General features: G+C 42.1%; 2 protein-coding genes across 2 annotated transcripts in view; both read right to left on the bottom strand.

Annotated features, from left to right (window-relative positions):
• The window catches only part of LOC144798365 (C-type lectin domain family 4 member E-like), a 51,412-nt gene extending 51,122 nt beyond the window's left edge, over positions 1-290 (bottom strand). Inside the window, exon 1 of the mRNA XM_078669201.1 lies at positions 211-290. The gene's annotated coding sequence lies outside the window, so the exon portion shown is untranslated. The remainder of the gene's footprint in view (positions 1-210) is intronic.
• A 15,340-nt stretch (positions 291-15,630) lies between these two features.
• Positions 15,631-22,482, bottom strand: part of LOC144798176 (uncharacterized) — a 56,581-nt gene continuing 49,729 nt past the window's right edge. Inside the window, exon 6 of the mRNA XM_078668923.1 lies at positions 15,631-15,924. Coding sequence (XP_078525049.1) covers positions 15,744-15,924 — 181 coding nt within the window. The 3' untranslated portion in view covers positions 15,631-15,743. The remainder of the gene's footprint in view (positions 15,925-22,482) is intronic.

Raw genomic sequence — 22,482 nt, 5'->3', positions numbered from 1 at the left:
CCTATTTAGACCATACTAGTTCTATGTACATTAGTAAATATGTGTGCACTTCCAGCTTACACTGAGAATGTCTATGCAACCCTTGCTTGCTCCAAATCAAACACTTAATTCGGCGAACAAATAAAGGTGGTACGTTAGTGCCAGGAACTAATACACAGATAAAAATACAATTCAATACACAGTCCACCAAATTCCTAGTAGGGCACTTACTTTTAATGCTTTATTCTCTGCCGTTATTTCTTTCGTGCCTGTGCGCCACACAAAATCTGCTCTTCTGTTGGAGTCTTTTCTACAGTGTGTATTTGTGCATATTGTACAACTAGTCTTGTGAAATGACAGCTCCTTTATTCCATGATGCAATTTCCTTTCTCTTTTTTTTCTTCACTGGATAAAAATATGCTTGTTTGAGGAACTACTTCTAATTTTAGTGATGGTTTGGTTCCCTTCCATTCAGTGGTTCTTTTAAAAATCTTGCATAGCTCGGCGATGTGGCGAGTGCAAGGTAAGTGGTTTTCTTTCTTTTTTTTTAACTTTCCCTATCCCGTCATCTTTCCACTTCCACCCCTCCCGCCAGCTGTGCCGGCAGCACCTGTCTTACATACAATGGAAAAGAACCTATGGCAGGATTTAGCGGACAAGATTTAGAAGAGAGACAACAATCAGAAGTTTCAAGTCAAGGACAATGTTTAATTACAGAGTTTTAGGACTATAAAACGGACGAGGGCGTTCGCAGTATTAAAAGAAATTCAAGATGGCGCTGCCGGTATTATACGGACAGCGCAATCTTGAATTTTTTTTAAAGGACAAGTGAAATCTCCAGGATTCAGAGAGGAAGACAAGCGCTCCCCCTTTTTGAAATTACATGCAATCTGATGATGCAATCAAGGAGAAAGACACAACATTATTTGCATTAGATAGGTACTAGAATCAAGTCCAGCCACTGCTAAATTACTGCTAAACCAAAGTTTCAGTAAGGACAGCTGATCCACTCAGTGACTGGGAACGTAAAGTAAAGGCTAGACTCATAAATAAGAAAAAGATGTCAGATTGAAGGCTCCAATGGAAGCTAAGTGTTCTTACCGCATCCCGTAACTTACCGCAGGAGGCCTAATAATGGCCTTATAGTGTGCTTCTCTTATTTCCAAGATCCACAAGTTCCTCTCTATAGATAAGAGAGGGTTGCTGAGATGAAGTCATGGTATGCACAGCTCATCTGCTGCCTGTCAACACTGATTCCCTGTGCGACACACGAGCAGTAGCCAACTTCTAGTGCCGCTGTCACTTTCCCAAGGTACTCGAGGTTTATTGCAGCTGGCATGAGGAAGCTTCAAGAGAAAGAGAGGGAGGTGGGGAAGGTAGAGAGAAAGCAATCAGAGAAGGAGCAGAGGAAGAGGAGGAGAGAGAGAATGCAAGGATGAAAAGAGAGATTGCACAAAGATGAATGGAGTGGCTTTTGGTCCCTCAGGTCGGCCTTGGCAGAACCCCCTCAGTCTGTGGTGCTTGGCGCAGCTCTATATTTGAAGTGGATGCACTTCACTTTTAGGTTTGGACTTTTTAAAAGCTAGACTGTTCTTTTCCTCCAATAATCACACATAAAAAATACACATAGACATACATAGAGTGGCCTTCGGGCTTCATCAAATACCTTATTAATCGGTCCTTCAGAATTTACTTCCGCCAACTACAGCACACAGAATGGGCCAGTGAGTCAGCTCACTTCTGTCACCCACTCTCTTTACTTTGTCTGGCAGCATTTTGCTTGTTCACATCCACCTAACAATGGACCCCCTCCCCCATTTTCTCTTTAGACACATCCACTATTTTCTTGGTTTTAAAATTGTTTTATCTCGTTTTTTTCACCTCTCACTTCTCTGTCCTGTCCTCCTTCTCTGTTTCTCCTGCAGACCCGGCTGTCTCTTCACTCTTCTCTAGTCCTCTACGTGGCCCATGTAAGTCCGGGCAGCTTCCTCGCCCTTTTTGTGATGCTTGGAAAACAGGTTCAAAGCACGCACATGCTATGTGAAGAACAGAAAATGTTTCTATTCTGTTACTCAAACATGGAACCAGTGGTTTTGGCAAGCACTAACTTTACCATTATGCCACAAAAGCTGCATCAGGTGCACCACTCTGTGGCCAAACTCTTTCTCAAATGTTTGTTCATTACAATTTATTGTTTTATATTTCTGAACTTTTCAAAGGTGCAGCTGTTTTGCTGGAAGTGAGCCTTTGACCAAACCATTTCTTTCAATGTAAATCATATATACACCTATTGCTTCTGTGTGTTTTGTGAAACTAAACGAAGGCAAACAGTATTTGACCTCAAAGGTTGTATTGGAGCACCTTACAAATACAGGTTATGTTATGATATTTTATATTCTAGTTTCCACAGGTTTCACAAGCTGTCTTATTACCTGACAAATCCTGGTGTTGTCTTTTCCACTTTCTCTAATTTCTCTCAGTGGCTGAATTGGATGAACCTGTAACATCCTAAAGCTATTTGTGCTTCCCGGAGAGACCTTGTCCTCCTGGACTCTTCGCTCTATCTGCTCCAACTGATATCTACTATCAGCAGCTGTCCCCTGTGGGGCTCATAACATCTTACAGCCTAGACATACTCAAAAAGCAAAGTCTAGACCTTTGAAAAGTGGCAACTACAGACCTAAAGAAAAAGGATGATGAAAGCGAAACCGATCTCCTGCTATTAGAGTGATTTGCAGGAAATTATCTGCTGTAAGATGGCAAAGTTGGTTTCCAAACCCTGCATGAAGCTAAGTCCGCATTAGTCCTCATTTGGGATGACCTTAAAAATGCTGGTGAAAATTGGGTGACTGATTTCTGTCATAATGGTTGTTAATAATTTGTTCATTTTAATTATCACCTTTACTTACCTCCTCTGGTTGATTGGTACATCCCATACCCCCTATGTTGCCACTTTCATTATTCCCAGATGATGTCATCGACTGCGGGTAGTTGGAATGCTGCTGAGAGAAGTGCGAGGAGACCTGCTGAGAGAAGATCTTAGGGGGTGGCTTTTAAAGTCTTAATAAATCCCCCTTTCTCTACTCACTGGAGTTGTTTCGCACTGGTGAAGAGGATCAAGCGGTCTATGCAGGAGACAGCCGTTCCGCCTTTTCTCCTGGGCCCTCATCTCTTCCTCAACTGACCAGTTATTTCCTATTAAGTCAGCATATTCACACTGTTGGTGTGCACTCAACTATCACTTGATTATCCTGCATAACCTTCTATCCGCTATTTACTTATTATGATTGAGACTGGATTTCCACAAGATTTTTATAGCTTATAGTGTCCGTTGTTTAGATCCTGCCTGAATGACACTTCTTTTTCACTCTTCAAAAAATTAGTTCCTTTTTCAGCATAAATTAAAGCGTTACACTCTGTCCTTAACTTTTTTGGATAAGGCCTGTTTAACACTCAAGTGAAACTACCGTTATCGACATGGTGCAGAAATAATTCATTAAAGTTGTTTGCTATATGCCTCTACATTTAAAAGTTTAAAATACCTCATATCTTGATCGACTCGATGGAGACCTTTGCCCTCAATCGCTGTGCTCCAACATGGCATAATTTAGTTTCACATGCCAGAACGATGAGTAGGCTTGGTAGCTGGAAACCACTACTCCCAACTTGCCAACAGGTAAATCTCCTGTTCTTTCATTGGATGGTAGACATCCAGGTACCAATTGCACTCTCAATTGGCCCAATGGGAGTGATTCTGTGTGGGTTCACAGAAAAACCATAAAGGTAGGCATCTGACAAGATCAAAATAAAGACAAAGAAAGTCATGGCTCTAAACAAGGAATTAAGGACTAACTTTGGACTGTAGATGAATTGGTGATTCTTAAAATTCCGAGCCAACACAATGATCAATCAGCTCATCTCATTCCATCTAATCGCATCTCATCTCATTTTGTCTTGCTTTATCTCGTCTCATCTCATCCTATGAAAATGTCAAAGAAAAAACAAAATGTAGTTGTGATGGATGAGTCTGCACCTGGAGTTTGTTTAGATCGTCACATTGTTCTATCTTTTAGGGGGTCAGACATTCCAACCTATCAAGAGAAAATGCTGAATCTCCTACCTTTCCATCAAAAGTTTCTAGGCAAGGCCAAACATCTGTATGGTACAAGGGCTATGTGATGAGTTAGGATGTAGTTCCAGCAGACATGCTTAGTCACAGTTTGTTAAACATTCTGCACAATATGAATGTCGCTAGCCATGATGTATTGTATTGTATATAAGAAATAATGATCTTTTTATTACCTCAATACCTTGTTATGTATTTTTTTCTCGTGTCAAATGTTCTTACTTCATTTGTGTCACTTTGAGATAATGCACTCTGTATTAATGGTTTCACACTCCATAAAGGGGAAGTTGTGTTATATTGGCTATTAATTATTAGGTAATTTTTTGTATTATCTCTACTTACCTCTAGGTACACTCACTTACACCCTATGATGCCACATTTCCTTAATCCCTGATGTCATTGGCTGTAGGTAGTTGGAAACCAAATGAGAGAACTTTGAGGAGACCTACCTGAGAGAAAAGCATCGGAGGTGGCTTTTAAAGTATTAATAAATAGATCTACTCTACCCATTGGAGTAGTTTCTTCTCTATTCCATTCCATAATCGGGAATCAATCTCTTTCGCCTTTTATTTCGAGATTAATTTGCATGCTCTCCCACCTACATTTCCATTCCAATTGATGCTTATTCACTTAAGTGTACAATAGGATCCATGATAAGACCTGTTCTGATTACTACTTATTGACAATAGATCAATTTTGAGGAAGCACTTCCCTCAACTTTGATTACCATGCACAAGTCATTGTAATATGAGGGAAAACATCAGAAAACAAGCATTCCCTGCTGTGTCACTGCTTCTTGACAGTATAAAAGTGATAGTACTGGAACCATCCCAAAGTCAATGCTTCAAAAACTGAAATTCTTACCTGAAGGGACTCGACAATTCAGTCTGAGCCTACTCAGTTCAGCACCTTTCCATGTCAGTGGAGTGGTCTGATGCCAGGGATATCATTAAAAAAACACTCTTCCCCTACAACATTTATAATTGGGATTTACATTCAGTAGGAGGATCATGCCTCGACTGGAGAGTATGGGCTTGCGTTTTCAGCCCTGTCCTTAAAGTTGTGTGTCTATTGCATTATTATGCACTGGCTCCCATAAACAACACGGGCATGGTGGCAGAGCCTGCTGATATCAGTAGGCTTGCATCCATGCACCTACAGCCTTCCTGGGGCGGATATGCCTGGTCTTTAAAGGATGTACATGTCACACGTTTGCTCTAAATCTCCAGAGTTTCTGTTATTTGCCAAGAATACCCAACAAGTGACTGTACAAAACTGGGCGAACCCTATATTTTACTGAATGCCACTTGAATTGACCCTTAATGAACACATTGGCCAAAAAAAAAGAAACAATGACTGCCTGGTACCGACTCTCTTCTAAAGAAGGTGAAATAATTTCTTCTTTTATCTGGATGTGGTAATGCCCTCCTCTACGGCCACCCACACACCACGCTGGCACCCCCTTAGTGTCATCGTAGATGGTGCAGCACGTCATTCAGGGCCTGATGAAAAAAAGATCACATCCCCTCCAGTCTCATGGAATTCCATTGGCTCTCATTGCCAGCCCACCGCATCTTAAAAACAAGCTGCACTGTTTACGAAGCTATCAAGACCAGCACAACACTTATTTTGCAGACAAGCTCACTTTCTCTGGTGGTTGTCGGCACACCCAGAGCCTGGACACCATTAGACTGTTAGTCTTTTACATCTATGCCCCCAGGATCTGGAACAATATCCCCATATCCATCAGGAATGCCCAAATGTTTCTCCAATTTGGAAAAGAGTTGAAGATGCACCTCTGTAAAGGACGCTACATTACAAGGCATTAACGCCCGCCATCACTCGTTGACCTCGACCCTGTACAGTGATCCACTGCCTTTCAGATAGGTTTGCGTTATTGAAATACCACATACTAATACAAAAATACAAATAAATGACGGTGGGAGTGTAAATCAGTCCTCCCCGCTGATGTAATTCATGAGCAGTGGAATATGGTGTACACAGAGGGCCTTTTGTTTTGCCCCCTGTCTACTTGTGTCTTCCTTTTCAGCACCCTGTGTCTGTTGAATCCTCCCCTAGTGGAGATGCTGTGGAACCAGGTGGAAACGTTAGCCCTTCCTTCTAAGAATGAGGAACGAGCTGAGTTCCACCTCTTCCCACTCTCAACACTTGCACACTCACGCATTATGCACCAAAGGTAGATGCTTGACAAAGAGAACATTGTTAACAAAGAAGTGCAAATATTTCTGCAGATTAGCACTTGAGCAAAATGTATGTTTTCCTCATAGCCAGATCTGGAAAACGCTTTTGGGAATCATGACCAAAGAGAGTATAGAACCAGTTACAATACGCTATCCTCCGATTACCTCTCACACACCCGACATGCCCTCTTCACCACAATACAAATATCATAGGAATATGTGTCATGGTGGTGGAATCATGGATCAATTAAGCACAAGCATCCCCCGACTTTTTAAGCGCTGCAAGTGCTAAAAAGAGCAAAAAAATATTTGTGCCTTATTGAATTTGAGTTTCTGCTCATAGGTTGGTTAAAAAGAAGAGTTGTGAGGTCAGTGTTGCATGCCCCTGGTTAAGAAAGGTTGACCCACATTCAATATATTTCTAGGTCAGAGTTTACCTTCAAGACAAATCAGGTAATTTCTCTGAGTCACAGGATTCAAGGGGGCCTCTTCTGAAACTCAGAGGCCTCTTACCCTGTAATGGAGACACATGAAAACTGGAGACATTGCCTTTATTCAGTCATTTAATATTTGTATTACAACACTAAAACCGTGATATCCACAGGTCTGTAGGTATTGAGAAATATTTTTCAATTGTGTTACATTTGAATGAGCAAATTTCCATTTCAATTCAGGTTCATCTACATTATGTACCAGAAGATGAGGATAAAGTGATTAACATTTATGAGTTACATCATTTTATTTACATGAGGGGGGTACATCTCCATTATGGATTTACCATCAAAGTAAACTTTGCAATGCAAGAGGATTGCTCTGAATGAGATCTCTTTGGTGACCAGTCGCTTCAAAAATAAAATTATTGCTAACTTTTTAGAGTGAAATTGATTCTTAACCTGATGACATATGTTTAAGCGCAATTTGATGCTTCCTTAAAGTTAAAAAATAAACAGCAACCTTATTTGACCATGACATGTCACACCACAACATTTATCAAATGGAAATACATATTTATGATTTTATCTGTAGTTTAACTCTCAATATCTTCTTGATAATTCAGAGACACTGTCCTTTCACCATTACTGCAAAGGGTGGCCGTGGTCCAACCATCTTTACTATTCAGCTCATTACAATCATGAAAGTTGATTAACTAAACCAAAACATTGTTACCTTCTGTGATCTAGTGAAAGCATCTTGTGTCTACATCCTTCCTTTTGCTCCTTTCCCTTATTGTTCCACCCATCTCCTGCTTCGCCTACACTGACTCCTTCCTTTCTTTCTCCTACTCCGTATGCACGTGTTTCTGTATTTTCTCCATCTCAACGTTCTCCTTTTGCTTCTTCTACTTTTCTGCAGTCTTTTCTTTATCCTTCCCATTATCCTTTCCTTCCTCCTTCTATTCCTTCCCCATTTCTCATCTTTTTTTCAATGTGTCTTTCCCCCTCTTTTCTTGCTCTCTTTTTCTCAGTATACTCTGCCACATTCTCCCTTGCCATGTTCTTCTTAATGTATCTCTCTTTCTTTCTTTCTTCTTTCTCCTTCTCTACTTTGTGATCCTTCTTATCCCGCCCCCATCTGCTGTTTCCACTTTCCTCCTTCTCCTTTGTCTATTAGGGGACTACATTGGGCCTATACTCTTTATTCGTCTGTAACCCATCCTCATTTTCACATTCAGACTTCTCCTCCTGCCTCTCAATCTATCCTCACCCTGCTTCCACTCCCCATCTCCCTTTCCACCTTCTCCAACTTCCCTGTTTCCCCTTCTCTCTTTGTCTTTCTCTCTCTCTCTCTCTCTCTCTTTATCTCCTCCATTTTCTTCACCTTCATCGCTTACTAGTGCTCACACTATTTATTGTGATTCTTTTCCTCCTGCTGCTCACTCTCTCTTTCCTCCTTTTGTTCGACTTCACTTTCTACCTTTCTTGTGCTTCTTGTGTTTCACTTCATTGTCTTTTTATCAAGCAGAATAATGTTCACCTCTGACCTATTTTGCAAGATATCATGCCTCAGCGCACGCAACACCCCGTCCTAAATACTTTTTGCTGTACATGTGCAAGGCACAATATTACAATGTAGTTTTTCTTCTTTTCCTCGCAAGACAGAAAAGCGAATAAGTCCTGCATTTTTCTTCGTTGAATCTTTTTACTTAGGATGTTCTCAACTGGTCAAACCCTCTCCTGCGTTGCTTCAATGGACGACTGGCTTCATAAAATATCCCCGCTTTCCCAGCTCTACCATACATGTTACTCATTTTTAGGTCTCGCTGGCGTTGCAGCGCGAAGCGCTGCCGGCAACGAGACTTATAGCTGCCGTGTTTGCCTCCCAGGGAGACAGACCTGGAGACAGACCTGTGCACGAGCCGATTCTAGTATGGGCACGAGCTCAGGTCTGTGAACGCGCTTCTAGCTTTGCAGGGCCGCCACTGGCAGGAGCCGCAGGGAACGCTAACGTGCACGCTCACGGCGTCACGCTCATGCCCTCCCGCGTCTCTTAGGCTGTTCTCCGCTCCAGGCCGACTTGTTATAACAGTGCCACTCACGCACCCTTGACAGGCTCAGCAAACAGAGCGAGGTGAACTGAACTCACCCACGCACAGGGCAGCACCATGGCGTCCGCGCACCTGGAGGAGATCGTCCATGAAGGCGCCACCTGCTCAATCTGCTTGGATTTCTTCACGGAGCCGGTGACCACGGGATGCGGCCACAACTTCTGCCATCCATGTATCTCAAAATACGTGGTGGACACGTCTGCGAACTTCTCGTGCCCGCAGTGCAAGCGGACCTCCGACCAGGCGACGCTGAGGGCCAACGTGCAGCTGGGCACCATGGCGGACCGGCTGAAGCGCCTCAGCCTGCAGCCGGGCACCGAGGGCGGCCACTTCCGGTGCCACAAGCACGACCAGCGGCTGAAGGTCTTCTGCAGGGATGACCAGCGGGCGATCTGCGTGGTGTGCAGCCTGTCCAGCGAGCACAGCTCCCACACGGCGGTGCCCGTGGAGAAAGCGGCGCAGGAGTTCAAGGTACACCGCAGCTTGCACGCTATAGTCCTGCTGTTGTTGACAAAAGGAATATGCTTGCCCTAGACACTTCGTTTACACATTTAGATTTAAAAAAAGTAGTTATTTATACTTTGGTTGAGATGTAGGGCAAAGCTGCTGTGTTACTTAACCTAGCATGTGTTAGGGTCTTGCATTCCTAACATTCAATTTAAAATTATATATATACATTTTTCCAGCAATTCACGGGCTAACATGCAGCCTGCAGGCAGAGTGAAATGTCTCTTTCTCGGTCGCAGTGTTTGTGTAGTTCTGTTCTTATCATCATGTTTACCGGCGAACACACCTTCTGGGAAGTGTACTTTCACATGAGTCATCTGCTGCACTGCATTCCTGTAGCGAGTGACGCTTGAAGTAATAGCTTCCCACTGTACATTGTAACATCGCTGGTACCTGCCGCTTCCAGGCCAAGCTCCATGAGGCTTTGAGAGGCACGGTGGCGCAGGACCGCTGGCTTTATGAAGGGGACACGTCCCAAGTAGTTGGTTGGGCTCGTGCTATCCGTAGCTACTTCTGTCTGAAAGCAAACACTAGCAAGAGCTAGGAAGCACTAGCAAACACTAGCAAGCGCTGGCAAGCACTGGCTTTATGTCCATCATCTCAATGTAAAGCGACACTGACCAATAAACCTTTGTGGGACCATTGCCTAGGAAATGAGGACCTGAGCAAATGTTCCAGCCACAAATTGGGATTACACCAACTGAACCCATGTTTTACTTTTAAGCCATTTTGTTGCACAAAGTTGTTTAAACACTTCTGATTTCATTCACTGAAGTCCAGCTATGGAATATTTTTTGTGATGTGCACGGGTAAATCCAACTACCATACTCTAATTAGTGGATTTAAGGGTATATGTTTTGTGTCAGCTATGAGCCATGATCGGAGTTTCGATATTTATAAAACTAATAACACTTTATCACAACAGCCAAAAAGGAAACAAGGGACAGCACTAAACAAGTAGCCAGGTTTTCTGATGTTTTTTAAAATTCAGATGATTTGAGTCTAGATGCAGAGAAAGGGACAGAGCATTTCACCATTTGGGACCCACAGATATTCCACATACGAATGCGTTTAATTCGCAGAACAATCTTCAAGGGGACCTCTGATAATCTTGAGGACTCTACCAGGAATATGCGTGTCTAACATTGCTGCCATCAGTTGATGCTCCTACTTGTATAAGACTTTATATACAATACACTGCGTCTTGAATTTGATGCAGGCTTCAACCTAAATGCGGTGCACCATGGGTGGCGGAACTGCGGCGCACAATAACTGGCGCATCCCTGGGGATGCGCCAGTTAATGTAAATCTGCCCCTATACATTTAGCCAACGAGGTAGCACTTACTGATTAGACAGTAGAAAGTACTCCAGTTGAGTAGAGGTATTGCACAAAAAGGTGGCATCTTCGTGGACAAACACGCAGGGCGAGATTCATTCTGCCCCCTGTTAGACTCGTTTTTTGTGCCCTTCTGCCCTTTGTTAGACTCGCTTTTCCCTTGTTTTTCTGCCCTTCTGCCCTCTGTTAGACTCGTTTTTCCTTTGTTTTTCTGCCCTTCTGCCCCTTGTTAGACTCGTTTTTTGTGCCCTTCTGCCCTCTGTTAGACTCATTTTTCCCTTGTTTTTCTGCCCTTCTGCCCTCTATTAGACTCGTTTTTTGTGCCCTTCTGCCCTCTATAATTCCCTTGTTTTTGTACCCTTCTGCCCTCTGTTAGACTCGTTTTTTGTGCCCTTCTGCCCTCTTTTAGACTGTTTTTTGTGCCTTTCTGCCCCGTTAGACTGGTTTTTGGTGTCTTTCTGCCCTCTGTTAGGCTCGTTTTTCCCTTGTTTTTCTGCCCTTCTGTCCTCTGTTAGACTGGTTTTTTATGCCCTTCTGCCCTCTGTTAGACTCGTTTTTCCCTTGTTTTTCTGCCCTTCTGCCCTTTATTAGACTGATTTTTGTGCCTTTCTGCCCTCTGCATCACCACATCATCACTCAGCGCTACCCCAGCATCACTCAGCACCATCACATTATCACTCAGCACCACCACATTATCACTCAGCACCACCACAGCACCACTCAGCGCCACCACAGCATCACTCAGCACCACCACAGCATCACTCAGCACCACCACATTATCACTCAGCACCACCACAGCACCACTCAGCACCACCACAGCATCACTCAGCACCACCACCGCACCACTCAGCACCACCCCAGCATCACTCAGCACCATCCCAGTATCACTCAACACCACCACAGCACCACTCAGCATCACCACAGCACCACTCAGCACCACTCAGCGCCACCCCAGCATCAATCTGCGCAACCATTCAAAAACAACTGGTTCAAATATGTTCTCTCAATGTTTCAAACTTTGTTACAAATGTCACAAAAAGATGTTAATATTTCACTTCTGTTCTTAGATTTTTGTCACAATAAAATACACTGAACATAATCTTCACAAAAGGTATTTACAAAAGTTTAAGCTATTGCCATTATAAATTAAAATCACTTTTATTTAAGTATTAATTATTTAAAAAAATTAAAAGCCATTGTAATTTGTAATATCAATACAGCTAAGTCACTTAAATACAAAACATGTTGCATTACAAATGCTATAGGTGTCACATTTGCGAAAGTTATAACTATTGGCATTGTAAATGACAAAGCTATTAATTTAGCTATTTTCAAAACCAACACATAAATAAAAAAATTGTCATTTACAAGACCAATAGCTCAAACTTTCCTAATGCGAGACCTATTGCGTTGCAAATGCTTTTTTTGTTTCCACTGCTCTGCCCTTCCAGTCCGCCCCTTGAAGACTGTTGTCTGTCTTCTGCAGGCTTCGATGAGGCAGAGTTTACGTAGTCAGGGAGGCAGAGCGTATGTTCAGCATGGGCTATCCCCTCTGCATCTATGCCCGGCAAGGTAAGAGTGGAACGAGCAGAAAGAGTGGTTTTTGACCAATTCTTTCACTTTGGCAACTTTTACAATGTTGTGTTTTTTTATTGTTTACATTTCGTCTTTTTGCTATACAATTGCATTTACGGTTTGTTTCAGCTTTTGCACTCACTCTAGCTGCCACATGCATCTAATACATGTATTGGACATTGGGTTTGTAGATTAAGCTACCGACATTCTACAGCCTGCCGTGGGGCTGCTTCGAGGCAAAACACCACATCGGCCCCACCCCACGCACACAGAATACACACCAAGGTGACGTGGGGACTGGTCCAACAACAGAGACACAAACCCAACAGGCTGAAGACACACTCTCATTTCACCACTACCCCGAATTAGCATTTCAGGGTTTTTACATTTTAGACAGTTATGTGATATGTTTATTTGGGCGCCGATAGTATGAAAGTTGCTTGTTTTTCCAAGCAAGAAACGTTAAAGTGAAATCCTGCACAGACTGTTCTGCTGTCTGTATACACAGCACATACGATATTTCAGTGTGTACTTTCAGTGATCATGCCAGGCACTACAAACAGCATATTTCGACTACAGAGGTCGAGAGTTTTGAACTGCTGTCTGCAGGGTTCAGGGGCCCCAGCTTTCACTGGGGGTCAGACCTTCTTTACATGTCATGCACAAGACACTTCAAAGGGCGTGACAAAGAGCCGGCATCATGTATAACGTCTGTGGTTCATCACAATAACGTCACTCTCAATAACATGAAACCACCGTGGAATTTGGACTTTGAAACCGCTGCTTTTATGAGAAAAAAAATCAACCCACGTGTCGCCCCCCCTCTCTCTGTAAATAAGCACGGGTGTGTACTTACATGTACATGTATGTGCATTACATGATTATAAACATTCCTTCTTAGGCACGGGCACACATCTGCACGAGTACTGATGTGCGCCATTGAGGATGTAGCTAGGGGGATAAAGATGAAGAGTTGCGGGGCAATAGGGCAAATAGGATGATTGATAATGGGATCAGGCAATGGGGATACTGGTGTAAGCTTGAGGGCCCGCGTGAGTGGCATTGAGAGATAAGGGCTTTGGTCTTGAGCACACAGCAGAATGTACACTGTTATGCACCATGCATGCTTTGAGGTGAATGCATTAATACTGCACATTCACAATAATACTCGTCAGTCTTATTTATCTATGACATCTCAATCCTAACAGGATCCTATACTATATTCTTCCTATGACGACCAGATCGTATGTGGCTCTGTGTGTGTGGGTGTGTGTGTGTGTGTGTGTGTGTGTGCGGGTGTGTGTGTGTGTGTGGGGCTGGGTGTGTGTGTGTGGCTCTGTGTGTGTGGATCTGTGTGTGTGTGTGGCTGTGTGTGTGTGTTTTTGAAACATAAGTAAAACGTGTTATTTGCAATACCAATAGCTCAAACTCAGGCAAATACGCGACCTATTGCATTGCAAATCCAATAGGTCTCGCATTTGCGAGAGATTAAACTATTGGCATTGTAAATGACAATGCCATTTATTTATCTGTTTTCAAAACCAACACATAAATAAAAATATTGTCATTTACAATGCCAATAGCTCTAACTTTTGCAAAGGCGAGACTGTTGCATTGTAAATGCTTGTTAATTCCAGTTCTCTTTTTGTACTTACTGATAGTAATCATTGCCACAGACGGGTTGGTCATGCTTCTCAAGCATCAGAAGGTCAGTGTTCACTTATTCAACATCAAAAGACAACTGTTGGGAGTAACTTTCAGGTGTAATCCATTCTTAAGAGGCATGGACGCAATGTCGCTTCAGCAAAGAGACATATATTTCATATTGTTGTATAACCAGTTGATGATTTAGTCAGGCCTGTTTTGAGAATATTCTCATTGCGCCACAGAGACTATCTAACCTATATAGTTCTTCTCTCTTCCACAGGTTATGCCTTAGAGTGAAAATATTAAAAGCATATCCTGTGTTTGTTTTTATTTTGGATAACAGTTACTTAGAAATTGTCAGAGATGTTTAGTATCGACAAACGGCTATATAAATATATCTCAGTTTATAACCTTTATCTATTTGCGTGAGACGCAACCCAGTTACAGGCCAAACTAAGATGGCTGGTATACGGCCATACTGCTGACAATGTCCAATTGTACCAATGTAAACAGTTAATTAACACTGCCAAGGCCTAGTTCTACGTTTCACTGTTATGCGATTTGGGTCACAATAGGAATTTAGCTTGATTCAATATTACATGAAATGTAGTAGTTTTCCATGCTCTAATACAAGAAGTGGTCAAACCTGGAATTTGTCACAGAAAATGGTTCTGAATTCAGAATTTACATGTGGAGATCGACGCGGTACCATTGACGTCCACAAACCTTCTCCATTGCAAAGGGAACTAGCATTTGCAATGCAATAGGTCTCACATTTGTGAGAGTTTAAGCTATTGGCATTGTGAACGACAATTCCTTTTATTTATCTGTTTTGCTAATCAACACATTACTAAAAAGCATTGTCATTTACAATGCCAATAGCTCAAACTCTTATTAATGCAAGACCTATGCAAAGAAGCGGCCGCCATTGTCCCGGGCTGCTCGGAAATTGAAAGCACGCATGGCGTGCTGAATGTTGCAGGAAAGCAGGTCGTGCCTGCAGTAGGAGAAACTCTAGTGCTTACAGACTAAATACGATGTACTGTGTAACAACCGAAGTTAAAGGGCCAGTCCTCATGGGAGGTTACAAATGAAGACAAGGCAGACTAACAAGCCTATTAATGAATCAGAAGCCAGCATTTACGAAGGGCAACGACACAAGCCAATGACAAATATGGGTGGAGAGTGGGCAGGGATTCTATTCCATACTCCAATACAGGATGCTGCAGACCAGCGCATGCGCTGCTCAGGCTCGACCTCAAAAGTAGTAAAAGCACAGTAAATTTTCAGTCACGAGGACTGTGAAATTATTGCTTAGGAAGCCCAAGTACATACACTGCAGATGTACATTGAGAATGCTGCTCCAAAGATAACACACTTTCTTGTACTGTACTGTTTTACATAATAATTCCTGAAGAACTCCTTCTTATCATAAATGTTGCAAATTATTTAACTTACTGCAGTGGACCTTTTCTTTCAACTCCCACCCCATTTCTTCATAGTTTGCATTATCACCAGTTCTGGCCTTTAGAAGACTTTTCTATTTTTTTCTTTTAAACATTTTTTTCATCTATTTACAATACTTTGCATTTACTGTTTCTAAAAACGCAAAATTAAAATGAAAACATTCTCGAAATCTAGTTAAGCAAAATTTTTCTATTTCTCATATACATGGGAATTAGGCGTCACTGTTATTCAAATTTTGGCAAAGTAACCCCTGGTGCCCCATGAGAATTGTGCATTCAGCCGCTGTATATAAATGTGGCCTGTTGTTTGTTAACATAAAAGGGCTGAACTAAAGGCGATCCATTGTCTGGCTCGGTGTTTCACGGGGTGAAATCCATCTTCCTGTCCTCCGCCTCTTTTTCGCAGATGAATTTGTATACATTGTCACAATAGTCATCATTCCAGAGACTAGAAGTTCCTCTGCACGGTGGTCTTATAGAGCCCAATGTGGCGCAATCCTCTACGTTTCCAAAGTTATCAGGTTGCTTACAGTCCCAAAATCTAAAAAACAGAAGGATCAAGGAATTTGTTTCAATATAAGAAAATGTTGGAACATTTGCCTGTTAGCCAGCTGTACCCATTTCATCTAGCCAGCGGTACCCATTTCATCGGCCTCAGAAGGATGAAGGGCTGAGTGAACCCGATAGGATGCAAACCTGTGGCCATGAGGCGAAACCCAGGTTTCTGAAGGAAAGTGAGCATTACATCTACTGAGTGCAAATATGTTTTTTTTCGAGATGTACACTCCTGATTTAGATATCTAAGTCTCATTCTTTCTATTTCCTGATGTCTAAGAGGTTTTTCCACCCCACAGTACTGTCACAGGGCAACCTAATGGAAGAAACACTTGCACCCGCATAAGCCAGCCATGTTATGCTATGTGGCAACTGCTGTGTGATTCGTGTAATGGGTTTTGTTGTTCTATCTTATGTGTTGTGTTCTATTGTGTTACATTGCATTATGTTTTACATTTCTTATGGTTTAGACAACTCTAGGATGTCTCAAAAGGGATGAATTTGGAAAGTACAGAGAGAGAGAGAGAGAGAGAGAGAGAGAGAGAGAGAGAAAGGGAGAGAGTAAAATGGAGAAAATCAAGAAAGGAGCCCTGTTGATAGAGTGATCTTCCTCACAATGTAACTATTACACTACACAGAACACTGAGGAAAGCCTGCAAAAATTGTTAGGCTTAGCCAAATCTATCACCACAGAACTCTATGCCCCCGTTCCTCTAGTTTGACTTATTTTCACAACCCACCATTTTTAGGTCTTGCATGAGTCAGCGCGCATGTGCTGCTCTGTGAGGCATTTAGTAAGGGCTTTTGAGCTCTGAACACATGCTTGTGTGTGTGCTTTTTTTATTAGCCCGCAATTGGCCTGTGCATGCGTCTTTCTTAAAAAGACGGCACGCAATTGGTCCAAGGTGGGTGATTGTCCCGCCTTCTTTGTTCCCTGGCTTAGGGTGCTAGGGAGCGCGCATTAATGCCATCTGTTTCCAATTATCACATTGGCGTTAATTGGAAACAGATGGTGCTCGCTTTTTTTCCTTGTATTCCTTAAGAATAAACCTCGTGGCAGCTATGAACACTGCCTCGGGCTAAGTCTTTGAAAATGGAGACTACACCAGGCATCCCATATTTACCAGGATTTTCCCATTTTACTTTGGCAATCTACCCAGGCAAATGTCAGTAATATTAGCACATGTGCACATTTTTCTTTTCTACCCCAACCAACCCTTTTATTTAACTACATTAGGATGATGAAAGAGTAGTGAGAAAACATCACTTTCCCAGCCTGCATCCTGAATGCGAGCCCACCCCAAAGGCCCCGTGACCTTTTAGTGTGTGTTATTTGGAGCATTGATGCCCCACACCTGTTATCCGACTAACCCGCCAGCAACAATATTGTTAAGCGATGTTTTGACTTTGGGCGCCAGAACCTTTTTTTTAAAACAAAATATCCATGTACGCATTCACCAGAACATCATTCATAGATATGCAATTTTAAATCCATTCATCTATCCATCCATTCTCCCACCCATCCATCTGTCTATTATTTTGAGCATGCATTCTTCCATACATCCTTCTAGACACACTCTCCTATACAGGCATCCACCAATAAGCACAGTCAGGGAGCATTTATCCATCCATCTGCACTCACTTTATCATTTAACCGTCCATGCATCAATCATCCATACATCCATACATTCAACTGTTTCATCATCCAAGGCATTCGTCTGGTCCTGCAGGTATCCATCCGTCATTCTAGACAGATTTTGGCTTTTACTTATCCACCCGTTCATGTACGCACTCTAACATAGTCCCATGCGATTAGAGGATAAAAGAATTATTGTATTTTGACCCACAATAGCACTAAAAAGATTACTACTCTATATCATGTTTTTTGCAATGCCACTTACATTTTCACTGTAATGCTGTTTGTACATTTGCTGTAAACTGGCGAAGCTGATAATCTCTGATACAAAGTTCTAGCCACATATTACATATCTTACAATTATCTCCAAGCATAATTACACTCTACTAAATACAACATACACTCCCCATAATACAACTCAATACCACATATTTCCTTGCCATATAATTAAATTCTACTCAATGCAACATAAATACACTTCACATAATACAACTCAGTCTCACATATTTACACACCACATAATTATACTCCACTCAATACTACATAAAACACACCACATAATAATACTATGCCACATATATACACACCATATAATAACACTATATTCAATGCAACTTATATACACTCCCCACAATACCACCTACTACCACATAATTACATATCACATAATTACACTCTTTTAAATGCAACATAAAAACACACCACAAAATAACACTATGCCACATAAATACATGACATATAATTACACTATACTCAATACAACATATATACACTCCACATAATACCACTCAGTCTGCTATAGTTACACGACACATAATTACACTAAAATAAATGCAACATTAATACACACAACATACCACTAAATACCAAATAATTACAAAGCACATAATTACACTCTACTCAATACAACATAAATACACTCCACATAATACCACCCAGAACCACATATTTACACTCCATATAATTACACTATACTCAATGCAACATAAAAACACTCCACATAATACCACACACTACCACACAATTACATGTCACATAATTACACTCTATTAAAGGCAACATAATAACACTATGCCACATAAATACATGCCACATAATACCACTTACTGTGACATAGTTACACGCCACATAATTACACTCAACTCAAAACAACATAAATACACTCCACATACCACTAAATACCACATAATTAAAAGCCACATAATTACACTCTACTCAAAACAACTTAAATACACTGCACATATTACCACTCAGTACCACATAATTACAAGGCACATAATTACACTCTACTCAATGCAACTTCAATACACTCCAAATACCACTAAATACCACATAATTACAAACCACAGAATTACACTCTACTCAATGCAACTTAAATGCACTCCACATATTACCACTCAATACTACTTAATTACAACACACATAATTACACACTACCCAAAGCAACTTAAACACAATCTACATATTACCACTCAGTAGCGCTTTGAATCCCACAGTGTAGGAAGCAGCCGGGCTGTGCCAGGCCAAGGGCATACCTGAGGCTGGGCTGGGCCACTCCATTTGGTTCCAGTTTTCTGGAGGTGCTATTGCTTTACTGATCTGCTATTGCTTGTTTGATCTGCCCACCAGCACCGGAGATGGCCAAACATAAAACCCCAAATCCCACTAAGTCCAGACCTAATTCATTATTTATTTCATTCCCTGGGTGGAATGTTGGAGTGGATAGAACTTTTCTACATAACATGGGCACCCCGCTAAATGAAAAAGATGCCAGGGATCAAGAACGATGCCTCCTATATTACAGCTGTCAACCTGTGCTTTTGATAGAAGCCCAGCGAGCACTACCGTGCCTATTGCCGTGGACTTGGAGCTCTTCTAGTGGAAACTACTGGATTCTGTGTGGGAAGGTGGGATCTCTGCTTTCTCCAGTGCTATTGCAGTTGGCGACTGTCAAAAATAATTTCTGCAACGTTACATCAAGTCTCTCTACCTCCCCTAATAGTATACCTGCTCAACTTCCTCACGCTCTGGCACCCGGGCGTTGCACTTTTGCCCTGTGTTGCCCCCAAACTAACACTATTGCCCACCCAATTGTTCTGTAGACAGACACACACCCACACCCCCATTTGGCACCACTATGCTTTAGAAAATCATCAATCTCGAGTAGATTATGGGCTGAGTGGTGTGGTAAAACATACATTACATGTTCAATTAAAAGAGTTGAATTGAACATGTAATGTATGTTTTTCTTTCCCAGCTATAGGTACTACTGACCTGTTGCTAAGAAGAATGGTGAGTTAATTATCTACCTATATAAGATGCTTACAGCTTAGCACCCTAACACTCGATGTAGGTCCTGAAGAAAGCCCCTCGACCTTTTGGGCATCTCAAGAGGCTGAAACATGTTGACCTTTTGCTTTGACTACAAGGTGCTGTAGAACAATAGCACTTCTACACATGCACCACCATATTTTTTAACCTTGCCATCTCTTCTATCGAATAAAGGTTGTTTGGGAAGGAGAGTTTAGCAATTTTAATCCGCTTCTCTTTTGTTCACCCTATTTCTGATCACTACTGTCAAAACCAGTTGGTCAACCTCCAGGAGGAGGAAAGCATAACTATCAAAATAAGACCCAATGGTGATGCTTTCACATTCTAAGAGAAGCGGAGAACAAAGAAATACCGCTCCATCGCTCCTGTACGTGAATGAGGGTTTTTAAGTTGGTTACCACACCTGACCCTGGTATTAAAGATACAAGTGATCCATTCTCCTTTTTGATTACTTACCTTCGACAGGAAGCCAAATTGATCAGAGCTTCTTCCTCCCTCTATTGATTAGAATATTTTAGAATGGTGTCACCATTAATTTACCAACTGACTGCTATTCTTATGTTGTGATAATGACAAACGTCCCTCCCCGGTCTCCGCATATCACCGAGTCCCCAGACCAGTTAAAGAACAAAGTCCTCCACTGGCTTCAGGCCAAGTATATCTTTACGGTCTCTAAAGCTGGTCACATTCTGTTGGCACGAAGGACTAGGTGGATTGGCCCATCAAAGAAGACCTTTAAGGGAGATTGGGTTATTATTAATTTTAAATACTCTAGGTCTACGGGCGAGATATCCTAATCTTGCCTCTTTAATTCCGGAAACTTTAAGCTTCTCCCACTGGGCTTTTTCTACTGTCACCTGCACTGTGCGCATCTTGCCCCTGGCAATCAGTTTCCTGGTTATTCATTAATGCTTAAATTCAACCTTTTGTTTTTGAAGAATCGGAAAACCTCAATTAGTGTGCCGAATCATTCTCTCGCTAGTAAAGGTACAAATACCAACATTTATCATATCCTAATTACTTCTTCAATTCGTCTCCTTGATTTTATTTTTGGTGTAACCTGAGATGCTGTGAGTGACCACAACCCATTAGTTTTATCATTGTCATTGTCCCTTTGAGCTAAAGTTTCCACAGTCACTAGCCATGCAAGGCAAAATGGAGTCCTCATCAAATGGGCAGGGTTGATCCTTTGCACATAACACAAAAGCTACTAACCTCAAATGTAAATTAGTTTAACTACTGCCTGGGCAACGAGGTGGATCAAGATTGGTTGATTCAAGCTTTTGAAACAATCACCAGGTCAATTAATTGTTTTCTGACGTGGCCTTTTAGACCTAGGAATTTCAAAAGACAAGGCTGGTTTCACCATTCATATAAGGTTACATCCAAGTTGTTATGGATAGCCCTGCATAGCTCTCCAAGGGACTTTCTAGCCATTAAGCAACTGAGAAAGCAGTATAACAAGGCGCTCCCCTCTATGAAAAAGGATCTTAGGGAAAAGGCCTGTCTCATGCACCTGAGACCAATGTTTCCCTGTTTTAGGGCATGGTTAACACACCTTTTTTTTAAAAACGATTCACCCCCGGAACTAATTTGTCTCTCTCAAGCATTGGTCGACCATTTTTCAAAGACCTTTTATCCCTTTGTGGGCACAAACTCTGAGAACAGCCAAAAGGCACTTGTGGACGCACGTAAGAGCATTCCCCGAATTAGTAGTGGGACCCTTGCATTTACGTTAGACAAGGTCCTTTTAGCCTTAGAAAAGCGCACTGGAGACAAAGTCCCAGGCCTGATGGGTGCTGGCTGATGCATTTAGAGCCCTGGCTGAGAAATGGACCCCATTTTGACCAGAATGCTTAATGCGGCAGCTGAGGGCACGATACCATCTAGCCGGGCCTCATCCATTATAGTGCCCATCTTTACAAGTGGGTCAGATACGATCCCAAGTGCTACCGCCCCATCTCCCTCCTTGACACTGCCACAAAGTTGCTTGGCAGGGTATTTTTTCTTTTGAAGGCCCAGTATGGGGACAGTTGAGCAGTGTGTGAATTAGGATCTGCTTATTGGTAAACATACGAAGGCTAAGTCTGATTCCCTTCATCTGTGTTTTGATGACCATAGCAGCGCCTTAAGTTTTGGGACACATATTGCTCTCTTTTGGGGTCCCTGAGAATATTGTTCATTTCCTGCCCCAGTTGTATGATATTTTATCTGCAAAAGTTTGTTATGGACACGCATAAATAACCCCGCTATCCACATGGTCAGTTGTGGCGGAGTAGGAGAAAGGGACCGTAGACTGTGTCGTGGTACATATGGTTTTATTATTTTTATGAAGGACTTCTTTTTCTTTGCGGACAGTCTATCCAGTGAAAAGCTAGCTGGGTCCGTTGTTGCAGCTGCGTTAGGGAGGGGGTCTTCTCCTGACGTCTGCTTCCTACGGAGGTCGCCTTCTGAGCTTTTTCTCCTCGGTACATGCAGGGAATAAAGGACAGGGGAGCCGTCAGGCAACAGTCCTCAAAGTGCTCAGCCCAAGGGGAATCCGGGGAGTGAGGGGTCACCGATGTTTGAGTGTTTGTA

The sequence above is a fragment of the Lissotriton helveticus genome, chromosome 12 (assembly GCF_964261635.1).
Source record: "Lissotriton helveticus chromosome 12, aLisHel1.1, whole genome shotgun sequence".
NCBI lineage: Eukaryota > Metazoa > Chordata > Amphibia > Caudata > Salamandridae > Lissotriton > Lissotriton helveticus.
This window is presented reverse-complemented; position numbering and strand designations above follow the sequence as displayed.